Raw genomic sequence first — 23,081 nt, 5'->3', positions numbered from 1 at the left:
CCAATCAGGCCTTTATGGTAGAGTGGCCATACAGAAGCCACTCCTCAGTAAAAGGCACATGACAGCCCACTTGAAGTTTACCAAAAGGTACCTAAATGACTCTGACCATGAGAAACAAGATTATCTGGTCACATGAAACCAAGACAGAATTATTTGGCCTGAATGCCAAGCGTCACGTCTGGAGGAAACTTGGCACCATCCCTACAGTGAAATGTGGTGGTGGCAGCATGATGATGTGGGGATGATTTTCAGCGGCAGGGACTGGGAGTCTAGTCAGGATCGAGGGAAAGATGAACGGAGCAAAATACACAGAGATCCTTGATGAAAACCTGCTCTAGAGAGAACAGGACCTCAGTCTGGGGAGAAGGTTCAACTTCCAACAGGAAAACAACCCTAAGCACACAGCCAAGACAGCGCATGAGTGGCTTCGGGACAAGTCTCTGAATGTTCTTGAGTGGCCCAACCAGAGCCTGGTCTTGAACCTGGTAGAACATCTCTGGAGAGACCTGGAAATTGCTGAGCAATGACGCTCCCCATTCAACCTGACAGAGCTTGAGAGGATCTGTAGAGTAGAATGGAAGAAACTCCCCAAATATAGGTTTACCAAGCTTGTAGCGTCATACCCAAGATGACTTGAGGCTGTAATTGCTGCCAAAGATGCTAAAACAAAGTACTGAGTGACGGGTCTGTATACTTATGTAAATGTGATATTTCAGTTTTATATATATATATATATATATATATATATATATATACATATATATACAGTATATACACTGCTCAAAAAAATTAAGTGAACACTAAAATAACACATCCTAGATCTGAATGAATGGAATATTCTTATTAAATACTTTTTTCTTTACATAGCTGAATGTGCTGACAACAAAATCACACAAAAATTATCAATGGAAATCAAATTTATCAACCCATGGAGGTCTGGATTTGGAGTCACACTCAAAATTAAAGTGGAAAACCACACTACAGGCTGATCCAACTTTGATGTTATGTCCTTAAAACAAGTCAAAATGAGGCTCAGTAGTGTGTGTGGCCTCCAAGTGCCTGTATGACCTCCCTACAACGCCTGGGCATGCTCCTGATGAGGTGGCGGATGGTCTCCTGAGGGATCTCCCAGACCTGGACTAAAGCATCCGCCAACTCCTGGACAGTCTGTGGTGCAATGTGGCGTTGGTGGATGGAGCGAGACATGATGTCCCAGATGTGCTCAATTGGACTCAGGTCTGGGGAACGGGCGGTCCACAGCATCAATGCCTTCCTCTTGCAGGAACTGCTGACACACTCCAGCCACATGAGGTCTAGCATTGTCTTGCATTAGGAGGAACCCAGGGCCAACCGCACCAGCATATGGTCTCACAAGGGGTCTGAGGATCTCATCTCGGTACCTAATGACAGTCCGGCTACCTCTGGCGAGCACATGGAGGGCTGTGCGGCCCCCCAAAAAATGCCAAACCACACCATGACTGACCCACCGCCAAACCGGTCATGCTGGAGGATGTTGCAGGCAGCAGAACGTTCTCCACGGCGTCTACAGACTCTGTCACGTCTGTCACATGTGCTCAGTGTGAACCTGCTTTCATCTGTGAAGAGCACAGGGTGCCAGTGGCGAATTTGCCAATCTTGGTGTTCTCTGGCAAATGCCAAACGTCCTGCACGGTGTTGGGCTGTAAGCACAACCCCCACCTGTGGACGTCAGGCCCTCATACCACCCTCATGGAGTCTGTTTCTGATCGTTTGGGCAGACACATGCACATTTGTGGCCTGCTGGAGGTCATTTTGCAGGGCTCTGGCAGTGCTCCTCCTGCTCCTCCTTGCACAAAGGCGGAGGTAGCGGTCCTGCTGCTGGGTTGTTGCCCTCCTATGGCCTCCTCCACGTCTCCTGATGTACTGGCCTGTCTCCTGGTAGCGCCTCCATGCTCTGGACACTACCCTGACAGACATGGCAAACCTTTTTGCCACAGTTCGCATTGATGTCCCATCCTGGATGAGCTGCACTACCTGAGCCACTTGTGTGGGTTGTAGACTCCGTCTCATGCTACCACTAGAGTGAAAGCACCACCAGCATTCAGAAGTGACCAAAACATCAGCCAGGAAGCATAGGAACTGAGAAGTGGTCTGTGGTCACCACCTGCAGAACCACTCCTTTATTGGGGGTGTCTTGCTAATTGCCTATAATTTCCACCTGTTGTCTATTCCATTTGCACAACAGCATGTGAAATTTATTGTCAATCAGTGTTGCTTCCTAAGTGGACAGTCTGATTTCACAGAAGTGTGATTGACTTGGAGTTACATTGTGTTGTTTAAGTGTTCCCTTTATGTTTTTGAGCAGTGTATTATACACATTTGCAAAAATATCTAACCGATTTTTGCTTTTTCATTATGGGGTATTGATGAGGGGGGAAAACTACTTAAACCCTTTTAGAATAAGGCTGTAATGTAACAAAATGTGGAAAAAGTCAAGAGGTCTGAATACTTTCCAAATGCACTGTATATACACTATATGCACACTACACTGATACTCACAAAACCCACCACACACACACACACACACACACACACACACACACACACACACACACACACACACACACACTGCTGCTACTCTGTTCATTATTGTTATTGTTATTATCTATTCTGATACCTAGTCACTTTACCCTGCCTTTGTGTACACGTCTACCTCGTACCCCAGGGCATTGATCTGGCATTGGTACTCCCTGTATATACTGTAGCTTCATTCTTGTGTATTTTATTCTTCTTGTGTTACTATTTATATATAATATTTTTTACTGGATCGCTGATTTGATTTCACTTTTGTATAGTTTTTAGCCAGTAGTTCTGAATATAGAGCTCACGAGCCAAAAGTGGTCTCATAAAATTGTGTACTACGTCACATATGTGCAGATATGTGCACCACGTCATTGCTCTCTGTCGCACTCTGCTGTGTGTTCGCATCTTTCTAGCTTTCACTCAAATGGCAAGGGGCTGATGCACATTGGTTGGAACTCGAATTGCTATGGGGCTGGCCCACATGGGAAAATTTTAGAGAAAATGGCGCTGCACAGTTCCATAAAACAGTCGCTTTCAAACTAGGGATTTCGTGGCTAATTGAGGTTAAACAGTAATTCTGCTCATAGATTATGCATGTATGAACTAAATATTGACACATCCAGCCCAAAATGGGAGGTTTAAAAATATATACTAGTTGCCAAAGTTCTGGAGCATGTGTTTAATGACCATAGTAATAAATGCCATGAAGCCAACCTTACTAGCGTTAACGCAAGTCTATGGTAATAGCATGCTAACTGTTACCAAAGACCTCAAGTCATTGCGCTAACGCTAGTTACAGAGATACAAAAATCAATGAGTTCATCTGGCTCTGGGGAACTTCATCTCGAGTTCATCCGGCTCTGGGGAACTTAATCTCGAGTTCATCTGACTCTGGGGAACTTAATCTCAGTTACCCAGAAGAGAAATTCTCACACGTTTGTAACTTCACATGCAGAATCTGACCATGAGAGAGAAGTAAATAAAGCAATTCATTGCCAAACCCCCGAAGTATCCTTTTAAGGCTGCATTAACACAGGCAACCCAATTCTGATATTTTTCCACTAATTTGACTTTTGACCAATCAGATCATGTCTTTTGCCAGTAATTGGTCAAAAGATCAGAATTAGGCTGCCCGTGTAAACAGTCGAAGTAGCAGACATCTATGGATCTGGGGAGATCCTCCAAATAAATACATAAATCACCCAACAAGTCAAATGCTTCCAGTCTCATACTTGAACATCCAAGAAGCAAAGGACTAGATCCTGGAGTTTTTCCTGAACAGGTTTCAGACAGAAATCCTGGTAGTAATTATGTCTCACTTTGGTAAAGTAACAAGCTCACATACCTGTATGTTATGCTTTGCCATGCAATGTTAACACTCTCCAACTGTGCGATCGCAACATTTCTAGATTGTGGTACAATTAAATATTGATAAAGGGTCGTGAGCTAATAACAACTGTATTCCATCCCACAAAATGCACTTGCTTCAGCTGCCTGAAAGTATTTATAGTTTCAAATGTTATGCTAACGTGGAACTCAAGCTGAATGTGTTAAAACAAACAAAAACATTATTACTAAGTAGAACACAGGCCAACAACTGAATCAAGAACTTGGTGAGTAACATCTTTATTCAAAAAGGTGAATGAAATCCAACCCAGCTCCTCAATTACATGACAACTCCATGGTCTCTTCCAGAGCACGTAACTGAACACAAACAGTGGTCGTACCACATCATATGGTCTATACAAAACAGAAAAAGAAAAGAAACACTAAAAACAGGATCTACAGGCCCCCGTACTCTATTTTCAATTGGCAGCATAGGTAATTAAATGTTAAGAGCATCTGGTCAGAGGACCTAAAACTACACACCATTTCACATTGCCCAGGACAGACTTGGGACTGTAGACACACTGACACTACACAGTAAAGACGGTGGAGCTGTCATCATACAGTCCCTGAAAAAAAACAAAAGAACCACAATGGGGATAGGGAGAAGAGGGGGTAGCTATGGTACTGTACAAACTGCCATACTGTCCCTTCACAAAAAGGAATCAAACCAGGTTAAAACAGGAAACGTGTACAAGGAATTAATCCCTCTCATCCATACAAACGTGAAGACAAGCCATTGCCACATTCATTAATTCTACAGTATTCATACACAATGCATGCCATTTACAATTGAGGCAAATCCACAATATATGCAATGGGATACAGAAATCTATGAAAGCCATCATTTGTTTATTCCAAATTGTCACATTCTGATCAACAACAAAAAAGTCTTATTCCCCCACCTTCATATTGCATTTTAAACTTGTTTAATATTTTTTTTGTAAGAACCCAAACAAGAAAGGCACTGAGTGTTGGATGTCTGTCAAATTTCCCAGCGGTTCCTTTAAGCCCTAAAAAATGAAAAGTAAAGTTCGCTGGTCGGCTCACTGTCAGGCTCTCTTTAGTCCTTCATACTGACTGAGGAAATCTGTGGGGAGACAGGAACAATAACAGAATGTTAATGCCAATCCAGACCTTATGCATTCAAATGCAGTGTTTAGGGAGATTAAACAAGTCGTCACCCATAGAGATCTATCCCTCAATGGCCACCTCAGCTGCCATCTGTCCATTCAGCACTGCCTCTGTTGGGATATCCTAAAAGAACAAGAAGAGTTTAGAACAGAGAGTGGTTGATTTGAAATACTTAAAGACTGATCACAATTGGTTGGGAGAGTTCAATACACTATAGGTTCCTACCTTGGGGGCGGCGAGCTGCGTGTGACACTGCAGTTCTGAGATAACAGGGTGGGGGGCAGATAAATCTCCAGAGATGACGTCAAGGACCGTCTTCTCATCTATGGCATCCTTTTTAGCCTCGATTTCCATCTGGGCTCCAATTTCCTCTTTAGCCTGTGAAAGGAAACGCAGACAGTCAATGTTGTTGAGCGCACCACTAAGTTTCAAGTTGTCACGTGCACAAGTACAGTGAAGTGCCTTTCTTGCAAGCTCTTTCCCAACAATGCTTCTTACCCCATGTGAATGCTGGCTTTGTGTATATGTACTGACGTGTAACTGATAGATGCACACACATTACATGTTTTTAAATGTATGTAAATTGTGTTACGTTCCCCAGTTTCTGTGTTGTTGTGGGTTTGTATGTGTCTATGTGTGTATTTCAGGAAATAGCTTCCTGAAGTCCTAAGCAGCTGATTGGTCGGTCCCATCGATAATTGGAGCTCTGACCCCGCCCTCTCGTCAAAGGATACAGCTGTCTTCAATTAGACTCCTTCTGCAGCTTAAAAGCCAGAGTTCCTTTGTTAGGAAGAAAGAGCTTCTGGGTATGCCTCAGTATTGTTTGTTGCTCAGGGAGAGCGTCTTTGATATTCTGTGTTGGTTGTTGCTCAGACACTTGTTGTGAAGTATTTTGTAGCCGGTTCTGCGGAGGCATGTTTATGTCAAAAGGACTGTTTTGACTATTGTAATTGTTTGTATTAATCTGTTTAATTTGTTCCCAAGGGAGAAGGGGAAGGCACCTTGGGAGTGCTTAGGCAAGAGGCCAGCGGGCATACATATACTCGTAGTATGTACTGTCTATGCACACTAGGTAAGACCTGGGCGGATTACCCCCTGTATTTTGGTTAGCATGCCAGGTGGCGTTAAAAATAGATAAGTTGTGGGTAGGAGAGGGGGCTCTAACTTTTACTTTCTTTGCTTTGGTTCAGTCCAGACCCTTTGACCCAGAATTACCGTGTGAAGGAATAAATTCCCTGTTAACGGTGTAATTCTCTGCCTTTGTCATCCTTACCTGCACCTGCAATCCCATACCTCTCTCACTCCATGGAGTTGAGTGTTGCAGGGTGTTGCGTTCCCTCCCAAGAGGCGTGTGTAACAATTGTAAAGTATTTTTTTGTCAAATGTATTTCTCGTTGTCGGACCCCAGTAAGACTAGCTGTCGCTAGTGGGGATCCTAATTAATCAATACCAGAGTAGTAAAAAATAAACCAGTAGTCCCACTACAGTACTTGGCATGCCCAATGCAATGAAACGAGCTGGAGCAGCCCACAACCAAGGGAATGAACAGAATGTAAAAAGGAAGACCACAAGGAGAGAGGCGAGGGAGGATCGATCCACAGATGGCAGAGAGAAACCCATGAGAGAGGAAGAACCCCTGGAATGCCACATTTCAAAATGTGCGAGAGCATTTAAAATGAGAAGTTATGAAAGGATATCCTTCACCCAAGTGTTTGATTATGTTAAGGTTATTATATAGCAAGGTGATTGAGTAAAGAGTTGGTTGAATTCAAAATTAGTGAGTGGATGAGAAGTGTAGGTTATTATGATTCAACTGACCAGCAGGTCCTCCGAGCAGGGCCGGTAATTGGGTGGAAGTACATCGTCTCTCACCCTCATCTCTGTCACCTCTTTCTCCTCACACTCTGGCTCCTGAGACCAATCAGACAACAGGGTTACAGGAGTGTGTTTTGTGTGTCACAAAGCATCTCTGCATAGAGAAATGTAGGAGACTCACGTCAATTACTTTATCAGCTGTGACAGGGGCGGGCTCAGTGACTAGAGTGATGTCGTTCAGCAACTCCGATAGGGCGTCAAGTGAATCCGTTGAGACTGCGGACACCTGAACAGAGATGACATGCAGTCGGACTTGAGGAAGGGGACATCAGCAGGTGGTCATACTGTATGATTAAAGGTGTGCCAAAACAACATGTGACCACATCTGCATGCACACCAATATCCTCTTATTATTCTTGATACTCAATTATTCTGTGTTTTAGTTTACGCATATAAGCAGCATATCCTGTTTACAATAACACGAAAAAGCTTGTATCCCGGTTATGCGAAACCCCGAAAAGAAGCCTGGGATATGTTTCTTTCTGACAGGATACTGTGGCATGTAAACATCTTATCCCTTTTACAGTTTTTCACTGTCTCCGCAGGGACTGTTTCACATATGGATTTTTGTGATGTTTTCATCTGATTGTCAAACAAATCATTTAAAAAGAGTATATTATAGCTGTGTAGTTCGATCCTCCATAACAATTTATTTTGCTGATACAACAGTATAGCCACTGGCTTATGCTACTTTCACCCCTAATTTGGATACTTTTCTGCCTTTAATTTCCAAACTTTGGTAGGCCATTTGTCAACTATAGTTAGATACATGCAGCTTCTCTTCTTGTCATAACTTGTTGCTCAGAAGACTAAAGTAGTGTTCACCAGAATGAATGCACTAGTAATCTACAGTAGTTAACACCAGTAAAGTTGTCTATTTTGTTTAGGTAGCTGAGAAAATGATTAAACACGTTTCTGATAAGACTTCAGTTCGTCTTGGGTGCATATTTTGTGGTTGAAATACTGTCTGCTTGCATAAGTGTCAAAGATAATGCAAATGCACGTGTAACTTGTTTTCTTAGGAGATGCTGAAAGAAATCACATTACTCCACTCCTGTTCCTACAAAAAAAAATGTTTACATTTTACTGTAAGAAATGCTTAATTCTGCAGGAGTTAAAATGATATTACTCTACATGTGAGAGGTTATAGAACTACTGTCAGTGTCCAGATTTCAGTTACTATTCCATTTAACCCATATGAATTTAAAATGAGGAATATTCAGTTTATTCATGGAAACCGGGATATTTGTGAGCGGGATATCAAAGGTGCATGTAAACAGCTTATCCTGAACAAGACTAAGCGGGATACAGTGTCTTATCCTGAACAAGACATTAAGCGGGATACAGTGGCTTATCCTGAACGAGATCTTAAGCGGGATACAGTGGCTTGCTGTATTCACCCCCCTTTGGCGTTCTTCATATTTTGTTCCCTTACAACCTGGAATTAAAAATAGATTTTTTGGGGGGGTTGTATCATTTGATTTACACAACATGCCTACCACTTTGAAGATGCAAAATATTTTGTGAAACAAGAAGACAAAAACAAAACAGAACTTGAGCGTGCATAACTATTCACCCCCCCAAAGTCAATACTTTGTAGAGCCACCTTATGCAGCAATTACAGCTGCAAGTCTCTTGGGGTAGGTCTCTATTAGCTTGGCACATCTAGCCACTGGAACTGTTGGACATTCTTCAAGGCAAAACTGCTCCAGCTCCTTCAAGTTGGATGGGTTCCGCTGGTGTACAGCAATCTTTAAGTCATACCACATATTCTCAATTGGATTGAGGTCTGGGCTTTGACTAGGCCATTCCAAGACATTTAAATGTTTCCCCTTAAACCACGCAAGTGATGCTTTAGCAATATGCTTTGGGTCATTGTCCTGCTAGAAGATGAACCTCCGTCCCAACTTAAATCTCTAGAAGACAAACAGGTTCCCCTCAAGAAATTCCCTGTTTTTAGCGCCATCCATCATTCCTTCAATTCTGACCAGCTTTCCAGTCCCTGCCGGTGGAAAAACATCCCCACAGCATGATGCTTCCACCACCATGCTTCACTGAGGGGATGGTGTTCTGGGGTGATGAGAGGTGTTGGTTTTGTGCCAGACATCACATTTTCCTTGATGGCCAAAAAGCTCAATTTTAGTCTCATCTGACCAGAGTACCTTCTTCCATATGTTTGGGGAGTCTCCCAAATCCCGTTTGATGAACACCAAACATGTTTGCTTATTTCTAACTTTAAGCAATGGATTTTTTCTGGCCATTCTTCCATAAAGCCCAGCTTTGTAGAGTGTACGGCTTAAAATAGTCTTATGGACAGATACTCCAATCTCCGCTGTGGAACTTTGCAGCTCCTTCAGGGTTATCTTTGGTCTATTTGTTGCCTCTCTGATTAATGCCCTCCTTGCCTGGTTTGTGAGTTTTGGTGGGGGGCCCTCTCTTGGCAGGTTTGTTGTGGTGCCATATTCTTTCCATTTTTTAATAATGGATTTAATGGTGCTCTGTGGGACGTTCAACGTTTGGGATATTTTTTTATAACCCAATCCTGATCTGTACTTCTCCACAACTTTGTCCCTGACCTGTTTGGAGAGCTCCTTGGTCTTCATGGTGCCGCTTGCCTGGTGATGCCCCTTGCTTAGTGGTGTTGCAGACTCTGGGGCCCTTCAGAACAGGTGTGTGTGTATATATACTGAGATCATGTGACACTTAGATTGCACACATGTGGACATTATTTAACTAATTATGGAATTTCTGAAGGCAATTGGTTGCACCAGATCTTATTTAGGGGCTTCTTAGCAAAGGGGGTGAATACAAATGCACGCATCGCTTTTCTATTTTTTATCAAGTTTTTTATCACATTTTTTGAAACAAGTAATTTTTTTCATTTCACTTCACCAATTTGGACTATTTTGTATATGTCCATTACATGAAATCCAACAAAAAAATCCATTAAAAATTACAGTTTGTAATGCAACAAAATAAGAAAAACTCCAAGGGGGATGAATACTTATGCAAGGCACTGTATGTGCTACTATCTGGAATAATGTGCACACCTAAATGTGGTCATTGTGTGTATGTGTCAAGAGTGGGTATGATTGGAGCGCGAGTTTCACCTGTTCAGCCATGGCTGCTTCCACAACGGGAACAGATTCTGTGATGGCAAAGTCAGCCATTGTGTTGATGACAGGGTCTACTGAGGCCTGGAGAGAATAGACAGTTATGAGCCCAATGTTCAGATATACAAATTCCAACTTCATTTCCATTTAAACTTTCTTACTTAGAAAAGCGAAAGGACTGAGAATGCCATATCTTGGTCAGTCTTACCTCTACGAGGAGCTCTGCTGGAGCGACCTCGGCTACGGGGGCTTCTTCAATCGGTGCTTCCACGGGCTTCCACAGCTTTTCTGGGATCATTTCTGTCTCCTGGGAGGTGAGAGGTTGGGGCACGTGTCAGTTTAACACCAAAGGAAAAATTAGGTGACAATCTACCATTGCTTCCTGGGTCCTGTTTGTATGAAGCAAACAGAAGTGTGAAGTGCTCCAGCGATCCTTCCTAATAGGAACGATCACTAGCTCAAAAGCCCAGCCTGCGTTGAACTGATACAAAAGCTTTGAAAATTCATCTAGATAATATGTCCCATGCGCTCCCTCTCCGGCCTCTAGGTCAACAGGCTGCTCATTATGGCACACACCTGTCACCTTCACTCGCCTGGACTCCCTCACTTCCTTGATTACCTGCCCTATATATGTCACTCCCTTTGGTTCCATCCGCAGGTGTCATTGTTTCTGTTTCCTGTCTGTGCTTCTTGTTTTGTATTATGTTCCATTTAATTTTTTTACCTTTATTTAACGAGGCAAGTCAGTTAAGAACAAATTCTTATTTTCAATGACAGCCTAGGCACAGTGGGTTAAGTGCCTTGTTCAGGGGCAGAAAGACAGATTTTTACCTTGTCAGCTCGGGGATTCGATCTTGCAACCTTACAGTTAATGCTCACCTTCGATGGCCACTGGCATGCTGGAAAAGTGTGCTCTTCACAGATGAATCCCAGTTTCAACTGTACTGGACAGATCTGTACACAATTCCTGGAAGCTGAAAACGGCTCAGTTCTTCCATGGCCTGCATACTTACCAGACAAGTCACCCATTGAGCATGTGGGATGAACTGGATCGACGTGTACAACAGCGTGTTCCAGTTCCCGCCAATATCCAGCAACATTCCACAGGCCACAATCAACAGCCTGAGCAACTCTATGTGAAGGAGTTGTGTCGTGCTGCATGAGGCAAATTGTGGTCACACCAGATACTGATACTGGTTCTGATCCATGACCCTACCTTTTTTCCAATGTATCTGTGACCAACAGATGCATATCTGTATCCCCAGTCATGTGAAATCCATAGATTAGGGCCTGATGAATTATGAACTGTAACTCAGTAAATTCTTTGAAATTGTTGCATGTTGCGTTTATATTTTTGTTCAATGTAGTGAGAAATTAGCTTACCACTGGAACCTCTTCAGGTGCCTCTGTCATAACAGTCTCATGCTGAAAAGAGGAGAAATTACAAGAAAAAAAATTAAAGAAAAAAAATGATCAGATGCTTTCTGAATGCTGTTGAAGAGAAAAGGGAAGGAACAGAGCAAACCACACACTACATGCACATTCACACAAGACAACATCACGTAACAGAACACAAAGGGCTTGAGTTGAGTTTTCAGAGGCAGAGAGATGTAGCACCTCTTCTACATCAATATCCTCAGGAATGGCTCCAGCTTTGACGATAGGACTGTCTCCGTCTTTGATTCCCGACAGTTCAAGTTCAGCTTCTCCAACTGGGGCAGCTTCGGCCTTGACCATGGGATCGGGCTCTGGTTCTTCCTCTACTACTGCCTCTACTTTCGCTTGGACCTCGTCAACTATTTCAGCCTCCACTTCAGCCTCGAGCCACGGCTCATCATGAGTCTAAACATGCAGTGGAACACCGTCAAACGCCACACCATGCAAGGGCAGTATGGCTGATATACACACAGTAGGCTACTACTGAAACACCTTAGATTCACTGCAGATTCTACCTTGCACCTGAGCCCGGTTTCCCGATAGCGATGGAACTTAGGCTTGCGAGTGTTTTAACGATGCATCTTTCTTATAATGGCTGAAGATGCGTTTCCCAAAACACCCCTCAGAGAGAGCGGTCGCTAAGTGCATCGTTTGAGCATGTGTCAATACTGATAGGAACAAAAGAGAGCGCTGCTCTCAGATCAGCTTTCTCTATTCAAATCTTACCATAACATTATAATTATTTCACACTACAGATGACTGATCACCCCCTAGAACAATATTACCACCTACGGGTGTAAATATTGAGGTGAATAATTCTAATGCTTACCCAATAAAATCCATTATTTCATCATTGCGCACATTAGGCAACACATGAAATATATTGAGAAATTAAAGACAGTAGTCTAGAAGTAGCTAAATAGAACTCAACAGAGATGGATAAACCCTGTGATTGTATGTTTAGTGGAGATCTTCTGTGTAAAGTGACATGGGAGGGGGGGAAAAGCACCCTACGATGCACTTAGCTGTTCTACGAGTGGTCTGAGGCAGGCGTTAAATTACTAACGTTTTCAAGTGCAACATTAATAACGATGGTTTTGGGAAACCGGGCCCAGTATCACTTGGACAAAAATGGCATGCACTATATTATTTTCATATTGCACAGTGACAGACTAGCGACAAAGGTAATATTTTACCTGTGCGATCTCTGTGGTAATGGCTACGGAGTTTGAGACCTGAACATGAACAGGGACAACAAGGAATTAGTATACATATTTATAAAATAAAGAGTATTGTTCATGGTCCAACTTAATGCAGAAGGAGAGGTAGTTGTTTCACTGGTAGTGAAAAGGTGGGAGGAAGTTGTCATACTAGTAGGAACACCTTTTTTAAAATTATATATTTTTTTAAATGGTATTTTAGGGGGTGGATCCGCTTTAATAATGCAAATATATTGTGGCTTCTGTCAATGCAATTGTCTGCCTAATTTACAATCCCCCATATATATTTGTACTTTATTATTTTCCCCTAACCCTACCACCCCTCCCCTAATTGGACTAAGCTAATGGATTCTACTTCCAGCTTTACATACTATATACATTTTACAGACAGTATATTATACATTAGTTATTTTTGTTTGTTTTTAGTCTCATGCTTCAGCTACCCTCAACCCCTCCCATCTATCTCTGAACACCATCCAGTTTACATTTTGTATTTGCCATATACAGTGCATTCGGAAAGTATTCAGACCCCTTGACTTTTTCCACATTTTACGTTACATCTTTATTCTAAAATATATTAAATCAGTCAGTTTTCATCGTCAAGGTACTCATCGGCATTGCTGTGTGTACGTGTGATATCTGTAATAAAACAAAATAGGAAGGAAGAGCTGAGGCCAGTAACACTTCTGGGAGATTCAATTACATTTAATGGAATTAAAACATTTCCTCTCAAAGTACAACTATGTTCCAGTGTGGACTGGACAGTTCTTTATTGGGGGTTCCTCGCTTTGGCATCTTGCATTCTTAGTAGTGTTACTGAAATACAGTGCATTTGGAAAGTATTCAGACCCTTTCTCCACATTTTGTAACTATTCTAAAATAAAATAAAGCATTTTCCTCATCAATCTACACACAATGGCCCATAATGACTAAGCAAAAACAGGTTTAGAAATGTTTGCTAAAGTATTCAGAACCTTTGATATGAGACAAAAAAAATGAGCTCAGGTGCATCCTGTTTCCATTGATCATCCTTGAGATGTTTCTACAACTTGATTGGAGTCCACCTGCAGTTAATTCAATTGACTGAACATGATTTGGAAAGGCACACACCTGTCTATATAAGGTCCCACAGTTGACAGTGCATGTCAGAGCAAAAACCAAGCCATGAGGTCGAAGGAAAGGTCTGTAGAGCTCCGAGACAGGATTGTGTCGAGGCACAGATATGGGGACAGGTACCAAAAAATGTCTGCAGAATTGAAGGTCTCCAAAAACACAGTGGCCTCCATCCTTCTTAAATGGAAGAAGTCTGGAATCACCAAGACTCTTCCTAGAGCTGGCCGCCCGGACAAACTGAGCAATCGGGGGAGAAGAGCCTTGGTCAGGTAGGTGACCAAGAACCCGATGGTCCCTCTGACAGAGCTCCAGAGTTCCTCTGTGGAGATCAGAGAACCTTCCAGAAGGACAACCATCTCTGCAGCACTCCACCAATCAGGCCTTTATGATAGTGTGGGCAGACAGAAGCCACTCCTCAATAAAAGGTACATGACAGCCCACCTTGAGTTTGCCAAAAGGCAACTAAAGACTCTCAGACTATGAGAAACAAGATTCTCTAGTCTGATGAAACGAAGATTGAACTCTTTGTCCTGAATGCCAAGCATCACGTCTGGAGGAAACATGGCACCATCCCTATGGTGAAGCATGGTGGTGGCAGCATGCTGTGGGGATGTTTTTCAGCAGCAGGGACTGGGTGAGTAGTAAAGATGAACAAAGCAACGTACAGAGAGATCCTTGGTGAAAACCTGCTCCAGAGTGCTCAGGACTTCAGACTGGGGCAAAGAGATTAATCTTCCAGCAGGACAACAACCCTAAATACACATCCAAGACAATGCAGGAGTGGCTTCAGGACAAGTCTCTGAATGTTCTTGAGTGGCCCAGCCAGAGCCCGGACTTGAACCTGATTGAACATCTCTGGAGAGACCTGAAAATAGCTGTGTAGCGACGCACCCCATCCAACCTGACAGAGCTTGGGAGGATCTGCAGAGAAGAATGGGAGAAACTCCCCAAATATAGGTTGTCAATCTTATACCCAAGAAGACTCAAGGCTGTAATCGCTGCCAAAGGTGCATCAACAAAGTACTGAGTAAAGGGTCTGAAAACTGATGTAAATGTGGAAAAAGTGAAGTGGCCTAAATACTTTCTGAATTTTTCAACTGTGCTGTGATGTTTCACAAAAGTTATGAACCTTTCTATTCTCATACGGTAGTTTAGAGATTGTCAATTAAAGATAAACCATTTTGCTATGAGTATTATTATATTATTGATCGATTGACTATTACTTTGCAGATCACCTAGCAGTGCTATTTGCAGAATTAACTCCAGGTAAATGTTGCAGTTCTTCAGCAATTCCTGAACCTGCAACCAAAAAACAAGTTACATATGGACCGTACCAAATCAAAAGTATCTATTGATTCTGTGTCTTCGCAGAAAAATCTGCAAAGCTATAACATTGTATTGGTTGCAAGAATTTGGTATAATAATTAACATTTTGCATCTGGCGTCGTTTTGTGTATCAGTTCATAAACCAAGTGTGATGGAATCGGTACATCGAAAATCTCTTCCCAACTATTTTGCGATCTGTATGTCACATCTGTAAATGTTTTGGTCCTTACATAAAACTGGTATACTTATTTTTTTTTATAACAATTTTCTTTATCCAATGTTGGTCTTTAATACAGGGCTAACAGACAAGTTCCTTACTTGCCTCTTCCATTTTTGCGGTAATGCTGCAATAAGCTGGTTGTAATTTTGGATAGAGCTGACATTTCCATGTATTTTTGTTAGCTGCATGTAGGAACACCTCTCTGTAGACAGGCTTGTTCTTTGTTCAGACCCTGCTGCTCAACCAGAGCCATGTTTGAGCAACAGCAGATGACTTGTGGGAGAATTTCGGGGTGCCCGGGGGCTCCATGACTGGTTCAGCGAGTTGAGGAACAGAGTTCAGTGAGTTGATTGGAGGGGGGGTCAGGGGGGGTTACCTTAAATTCAGCAAGAGCTGACACAGGGGCCTCAGGAATGGGTATGGCCTGGAAGAAGTAGAGAGAAAGGAGTCGTTATGAATATACATTTCGCTGACTGCTATAGTCAAATGGATATAAAGTTAAACTGATATTGGAGTGGCAGAGTAGAAGTCATCCGGTTTGGAACATCAAGTTAGGATTAAGCAATTCATATTTAAATTCTGTATTAAATAATTAATACAACTACATGATGGAATTTTATTTTAGAAACAGTGGTGGGTGGGTTGATGGTGCCCAATTGTTATGTTTTTCACCCATGTGTAAAAAATGCAAGGTTTTGCTAAATATACTTTCAGAGATCATAAACCTTTCCTTAGAAAATACACTAGGAGTACACTGCACACACACCTCCCTCAGTGCTGGCTTTGTGTCGACTACATAGGAGTCTGTGTGTGGGGGGGTATGGAACACGAAGTGACGTTAGAGCCAATTACATAATGCCAGAGATCTGCCACGCCCCCCTCCTATGTCCCTCTCTCCATGGCAGGCAGAGAAAAAATAACAAATATCTATTGATAGCTCAAGATGGAGGTTACGAGAAAACCATCTTTGCCCTCACCCCCTCCCCTCCGCCAAGCCTTTGTCTTCTGTGCCACATGGTCCATCTCTCCACCTCGGTGCGTAATTCACAGCATGCACACTTGGTACTGAACACACACTGTGCTATCAGGTGTGTTGACCAATACTGACACTGTCTACAGCACATCATTTGTGCAGAGATTGTAAATAATTTACCATTTCTGGGACTGGAGCATACCATCCTACATAAAGTATATATGCTACTTTACAAATGACACGAACCAGGCCAGAAAAAAGCCTGTCTAAAACGGGTACCCTATTGGAGGGAGATAGATCACACTAATCACACGACCTCCACATTGACGAAACCTCAGAACATGGTCAAACACCGAAATTATACAAACTGCAGATAGAACACCTCTGTTCAAATGGGCAGTTATGTTTTTATTTTATTTAATCTTTATTTAACTAGGCAAGTCACTTAACAACAAATTCTTATTTACAATGACGGGCCTACCAAAAGGCCTCCTGCTGGGACGGGCTGGGATTAAAAAATATATATAGAGTAATATTAATATATATATAAATATAGGACAAAACACACATTACAACGAGACAACACTACATAAAGAGCGACCTAAGATAACAACATAGCATGGCAGCAACACATGACAACACAGAACGGTAGCAGCACAACATGACAACAACATGATAGCAACACAAAACATGATAAAAATATTATTGGGAACAGACAACAGCACAAAGGGCAAGAAGGTAGAGACAACAATACATCACGCAAAGCAGCCACAACTGTCAGTAAGAGTGTCCATGATTGAGTCTATGAATGAAGAGATTGAGATAAAACTGTCCAGTTTGAGTGTTCGTTGCAGCTCGTTCCAGTCGCTAGCTGCAGCGAACTGAAAAGAGGAGCATCCCAGGGATGTGTGTGCTTTGGGGACCTTTAACAGAAAAAGTAATCAGCATTTTTCTAGCACGTTATGTTACTAAGACAAGGGGTCTAAAAGTGATCCGTTGAAGGGACCATAACTATACTGAACAAGCGCGTAGTCTATAGCTCCAGGTAACTAAATATATAGCTCGGGTAGAGCTGTGTAGAGGGATGGAGAGACTGTGGGCTACAGGCCTTCCACTGGCAGCCTATATTCACATAGCCACAGCCGCTACTACCATCCATAGCTGTTGTGGAACACTGTGTACCAAACTAGTCTGATCGCAGCTCTGTCTCGCCAAAATGTACAAAACTGATCCTAGTGCAGCCCTTTCTATCAGACAGACCACAATTTAACCCATTCAGAGCACATTATGGACATAATGTTCCTAGTACACACCCCATTCCTCCTCCTCCTTCCTAGCAGCCAAGTTCCTGTTTTTGCTGTAGAAGCTAGGGAACAATATACCCACAATGTAAAAAATGAACAATGACATTTACTACAGAAATCCTGACAGAGCTAAATGGCACTCCAATTCCAATGGAGGGGAACTTTTAGAGAACAAAATAGAGAAATTATTCAGCACATATAGGAGAGCTAGCCTCGTGTTATATTCTGGAGAAGCTTCCTATATGGTAAATGCTTCCACATGTGGGAGAGAGAGAGATGGGTGAAGTGGATAAAAAAATGGTCACCTTTCATAGCAAATGCCTAGTTTCAGTCAGCCCAGGAAGGCAGGCACTAGAAAGGTGGGGGACATCATGCAGAGGCACTAGGTGACAACAGGTGCCAGACAGAAAGTGCACCTCTATAGGGGCCCCATAAGTGGGCACACAAGAGGGGAAGAGCAGGAAAGAGGAAGAGCCAAGAGAGAAAGCTGCCTGGTACAAAATGTTTGGCCTCAGATGCCCCGTCGTCCCCATCCAGGATCACCTGTGTCTCTACGGTGACGTCCAGTAGGGGTGTGGAGTCTAGGGGCCTTGGCCCCCTCAGCCAGCTGAATATGAGCCCCATCGTGAAGAAACCGCAACCGACTGACTGACCAGAGCCACCAACTGTCAAGCCTTTCTCTACCAGCACCAACGGTTTATGGATTTGGGCAAGTGCAGTGTCTCAGTGCTCCTATGTTTAGAGTACAAGAATGTGCAAATCTTACCAACTAAATAAAACTATCCTGATACCGAGTGTGTATAACACACCCTCTATGTGTGTGCTTGAGTCCAAAGTACTTTTATGAAAGCGTGTGTGTATGTGTGTGTATGTGTGTAAAGGTGAAATATATATATTTTTTAAATGTGTGTGTGTGTGTGTGTCTAAGGCGTTTCTGGCATGTCTACGGTGAGCGCAGCAGCATAGGGCTGAGGAAAAGAGGGCTAGGTGGGCGGGGATCCAAGGGCTGAACACCGCCTGGGCCCTCAGAGCCTGCAAGGGGAGTGAGGGGCTGGTACTTTACTGTGGAGCTCTATCGGCTGACCGTGAGTCCATTATCATATATAACCACCCCCTTATCCCTCGCTACACACTCACATACATGTGAGAGCACATGTCAGCACACACGTCATAGCTACAGCATCGGAGGAACTTTGGAAAATATTGCAACTGAACTAATGCCAGTCATGCGTCGGGGAAAGTGTTAGCTAACCTGGTTCATTAGAAAACCTTAAAACAGCTTTAGAGGAAAGTAATCTCATGTTATTAAGTTACTCTTACCATACATTTTCTGGAAAACACAAGTGAAATCAGTTTTAGAACAGACAAATCCATCCAAGATAAAATACAGTAGACAAGGTTAATGTATAATGACTGCAACAGGGGCCCTGCCCACACTCCTGGACATGTACAGCCTCTGTTAAATAGAACATACTGTTCTCCTACTGCCCCCCCATCTCATTTCCATGGAAAGCAACCAAGGCAACCATTTTGCACAGCAAAGCAACCAGGGAACCATTTTGCACAGCAAAGCAACCAGGGATCCATTTTGCACAGCAAAGCTACCAGGGAACCATTTTGCACAGCAAAGATAGAACTTTACTCAAGTGTTGGGTGCTGGTTTAATGTTAAGTACAGAAACTGTCACTTGTGAAAAGACATTTTAAAAAATCAGTCCATGCCCAACATGTCCGAAACCACCTGAACCCATATCTTCCCCATTCCCAAACAAATTCAAAATAGAAGAGCGGGTCCTTACCTCAGTTACTGGCTCAGTTTCTGGAATTATGCTTTCTTCAACTTCCTGCCCTGCTGCAGTTTCTTCTGTAGGGGGCTCAACAGGAGCTTCTGCTTCTACGACTGGGACTTCTTCTGGGGCCTCGACTGGGACTTCTTCTGGGGCCTCGACTGGGACTTCTTCTGGGGCCTCGACTGGGACTTCTTCTGGGGCCTTGACTGGGACTTCTTCTGGGGCCTCGACTGGGACTTCTTCTGGGGCCTCGACTGGGACTTCTTCTGGGGCCTCGACTGGGACTTCTTCTGGGGCCTCGACTGGGACTTCTTCTGGGGCCTCGACTGGAACTTCTTCTGGGGCCTCGACTGGGACTTCTTCTGGAACTTCTTCTGGGGTCTCGACTTCAACCTCCACTGGAGCTTCGACTGGGGTCTCAACTTCAATCTCAGCTGCTACCACTTCAGGCTCTACCACCGTCACCACAGCCTCAGGTACTTTGACTGGGGCCGGTGGCTGTACGAGTGGGACCTTTACTACTATAGTGGGGGGAATAAGGGGGTGACAATTGGATATTTCAGGGGGCTTTACGACTGGTACCTTTACTACTGGAGGGGGTGAGAGAAGGGGGGGACAATTTAATATTTCAAGGGGGGGTGCCACGGCAGCCACTCCTGGGGTTCCTTTGCCTGCGCCAGTAGAATGCTGCTCCTCAAGGACTCTCCTCTGGGCCTGCTGCTCAACACAAAGACAGAGAGAGAAGTGTGTCTGGTGAACTTTACTATGAATCCCTCTACTTTGATTAAACAGTGAGAGATAGAGAAAAAAATATGAGGAGAGGTTGCTGAAGGTAATCCAGCCAGAGGGCTGTTTGTTATTGAATTACTTGTCTAGTTTGGAGTTAAGGGGAGAGGGTCTATTCTAGTCGATGAAATACCAGGAATACCAAACTAGTACCAACATGTTTTCCCAGAGAGGACAGAGGACTTAACCTTTGGGCTATGGTGCCAATCAATGCGGCGGAGAGGGTGGTGGGGGGGGGGGGCAAAACGGGTTAGATAATGGTGCTAAATTGTCTGACTCCGAGTGATTCTGACACGTCAAGTCAGGCGGGACCGAAACCCGCGAGTCAGCAGGGCTAGGGATGGGGCCCCGCAGGGCAGACTGAACTAATCACATCAATCTTATTATAATCATGTTATAATCACACCCTATGCCTCGTTAGCTGCGAGAGAGGCCCGGCCAGCCAGCAGAGTTTACAGAGACGCCAAGCGCATAAACTCATTGAGTGTACATAAAAAAACAGCTCTGCCTTTTGGTCTGTCAGTCAAAACAACACCTCCCACCCCTTCGCACTGGTACGATTTAGGGTTGAGCCAGTCAATAGGAGTAGTCTTAAAACCATTTACCAGACATCGTCATCCTTTGGAAAGAAACTAGAGAGACTTGTTTGAAGGGGCAGGGGAGCACATGTAAAAAGCACAAGTTAAGAAAAGCACTGAAGCAGAACTGATTGCATTGCAATCAGCAAGAGAGTCCCCTGCTGTCTTGTTTTTGTTTAAAAAGATCTTTATTGAAGTTTCACATTTTAATTTTACTATCAAATCATTCACATAAATACACATCAACAACAATACATTTAATTACATAACATGATACAATTACATAATTACATAACATGATACAGATTACAGTGTGCATGGAAGTTATATATATGTGCACCTCCATAGATATCTTGGGCATGCAAAGGTGATAAGGATTTGGGATATGTTTTTATCTGGGCTTCTGTGACAGGTTTCAAAGATTGTACAGGTTAGGGGGGTGCTTAGGAGAACTCCAATCTCACCATACTGAGAAGTATTTGCAAGGAATCTTAAGTGTAGTGCATGTACAATGTTAACTGACTTACAGCAGACCTATGATAGAGCCTTGGATAACATCTAAATAATTGGTAGAATATACATTGTAATTAATTGATGTTAATAGAAGAACAGACCTTGCTAGATGGTAACACTGGAGAAATGTGTCCCTTTGTTGCATAAGGTGATCTTTGTATAAATGGAGGGGCACATGTTCTAAGATGGAAAACACATTTAACTTCTCTGGCCCTCCCTTCAACACCCCCCCCCCCTCTTTATGAAGGAAAGGCTCTGCCGCCCTCCACCCAAGCCCCAGGTCCAGAGTGTGCAAAGCATCTTGCAAGATATGTGCTTGTGTAAAATAGTAAATTATTGCCATTCCACCTCTGAATATACAATTAAGATGTTTTACTAATAGTTAAATGCTATAACTCCGCTCACGACAATTCAATGAATAGCTGACAGTTTATGCCCAATGACGAACCAAGCAATTGCAACCACAAACTTTGAGCGCAACCACTGCATATGAGCGCAATTTCCGCCGATGTTGCGTGCTTATGATAAACCGTTCATTCAATTGACAAAATATACGAACCAGCATGACCACGTCACTGATTGTTTATAACAATTTATAGATAACCTACTTGGCCGAGAAGCATACCCAGCGAGATCAAACTTTATGCACGGCCCTTATCAAACATTGCCAACAGCGCGCTGTGTTACCGCGCCGCATAGAGGGGAACGGAAAGCCAGCAAGGAGAGGAACCGCGAGCCACATCCAATGGATTGGAAGGGATGCATTGGAAATTATGTTAGGCATGTATGACGGACATATTGGCAGTGGTTTCTTCACATGCATCCACTCGGCTTAAAAATGCATGACTGAAGTAATTTAGGTTTGAAAAACAATTTAGTTAGCGTACAAGGAGGTTTGTTCATCCATGGTACCGATCCTTCATCCATTCCATACACACACATAGTAATCGAAGTGCATTGAACATTTCATCCATTGAAATTGCATATTTTTAATGGATGAAATGTTCAATGGCCTCCAATTACCTGAGTGGATGAAAACATGGAGCGCAAATTAATTCCAAACATCGCAGGTGATCAAAGCCTAATTCAGTGGTTCCCAACCTATTTCGGTTACTGTACCACCAACTGAAGTTTGCCCAGAGTACCCATGAAGGACTCCTCATGTGCATTTTAACAGTTGGCCTAAAGTCCCATGAGTCTTCTCAATTACCCCCCGTTGATAGGCCAAGTACCCCCAGGTCCTAGTACCCCTATTTGGGAACCACTGGCCTCATTAGCTACAACACCGAGAAAATGAACGAGCCCAGGTGGTCCGCACTTACCACCCTTCTCATGCGGCGCTTGTTCTTCTTCCTCTTGCTGGGCATGTTCGGGTTTTGAGTTCACGCAAGAAAGAACTATAAACTTTGATTTCTGTCCTCCCCGGGGATGGAGGAGAATAAAAAATGTGCCGAAAAACAGGAGAATTGACCCGGTTTGATAACCAGATGTTACTGATGGACGGAACAATGTGGATGTTTTTAAAGCCCTTGTTGTTGTTTTTTTTCATCTCTGCCTGGACCTATCGGGGAGGGAGATTGTGGAGGGGGCGTTGACGATAGAGGGGTGTGTGTGCCCCTTGGTTGATTAGCATCGAGGGCTTGCCTTGCCCACAAACTGGCGTTGTTTTCTGAAGTTATGCAACTCCATCGTTTTGGACGGGTTCAGAAAACGTACCCAGCCCCCTTTTCGAGTTCGAATGGATTGATTCTG

General features: G+C 43.3%; 1 protein-coding gene across 5 annotated transcripts; it reads right to left on the bottom strand.

Annotated features, from left to right (window-relative positions):
• Positions 1–4,172: 4,172 nt before the first annotated feature.
• On the bottom strand, positions 4,173–22,857 carry LOC118392969 (fibrous sheath CABYR-binding protein-like). Of its 5 annotated transcripts, none has more exons than XM_052461286.1 (14): positions 22,652–22,857; positions 19,714–20,169; positions 19,462–19,653; positions 15,763–15,810; positions 12,704–12,742; positions 11,688–11,912; positions 11,454–11,495; positions 10,279–10,377; positions 10,068–10,154; positions 7,079–7,183; positions 6,901–6,993; positions 5,308–5,460; positions 5,133–5,205; positions 4,173–5,038 (listed from the first exon to the last, which is right to left on the bottom strand). In XM_052461286.1, the coding sequence occupies exons 1-13, from the start codon at positions 22,694–22,696 to the stop codon at positions 5,143–5,145; spliced, it is 1,647 nt and encodes a 548-aa protein (XP_052317246.1). In that variant the 5' UTR covers positions 22,697–22,857; the 3' UTR covers positions 4,173–5,038; positions 5,133–5,142. The 5 variants fall into 5 exon arrangements, with proteins under 5 accessions (XP_052317246.1, XP_052317248.1, XP_052317249.1 ...); XM_052461288.1 differs by having other exon boundaries at positions 19,462–19,629; XM_052461289.1 differs by having other exon boundaries at positions 19,462–19,605.
• Positions 22,858–23,081: the final 224 nt, after the last annotated feature.

This window comes from Oncorhynchus keta, chromosome 14 (assembly GCF_023373465.1).
Source record: "Oncorhynchus keta strain PuntledgeMale-10-30-2019 chromosome 14, Oket_V2, whole genome shotgun sequence".
Lineage (NCBI taxonomy): Eukaryota > Metazoa > Chordata > Actinopteri > Salmoniformes > Salmonidae > Oncorhynchus > Oncorhynchus keta.
The sequence above is the reverse complement of the archived record's forward strand: the minus strand, read 5'-3'. Positions and strand labels throughout refer to the sequence as shown.

What these genes read in the sequence shown, in the direction of transcription:
- LOC118392969 (XM_052461284.1), bottom strand. Translation starts at nt 22,696, where the DNA reads ATGCCCAGCAAGAGGAAGAAGAACAAGCGCCGCATGAGAAGGGTG. An exon ending in CACCTGAAGAGGTTCCAGTG is followed by an intron (nt 10,378 to 11,453) that starts GTAAGCTAATTT and finishes CTCACCTCCCAG; the next exon opens with GAGACAGAAATGATCCCAGA. An exon ending in CCTGCTCGGAGGACCTGCTG is followed by an intron (nt 5,461 to 6,900) that starts GTCAGTTGAATC and finishes TTCCTTTCACAG; the next exon opens with GCTAAAGAGGAAATTGGAGC.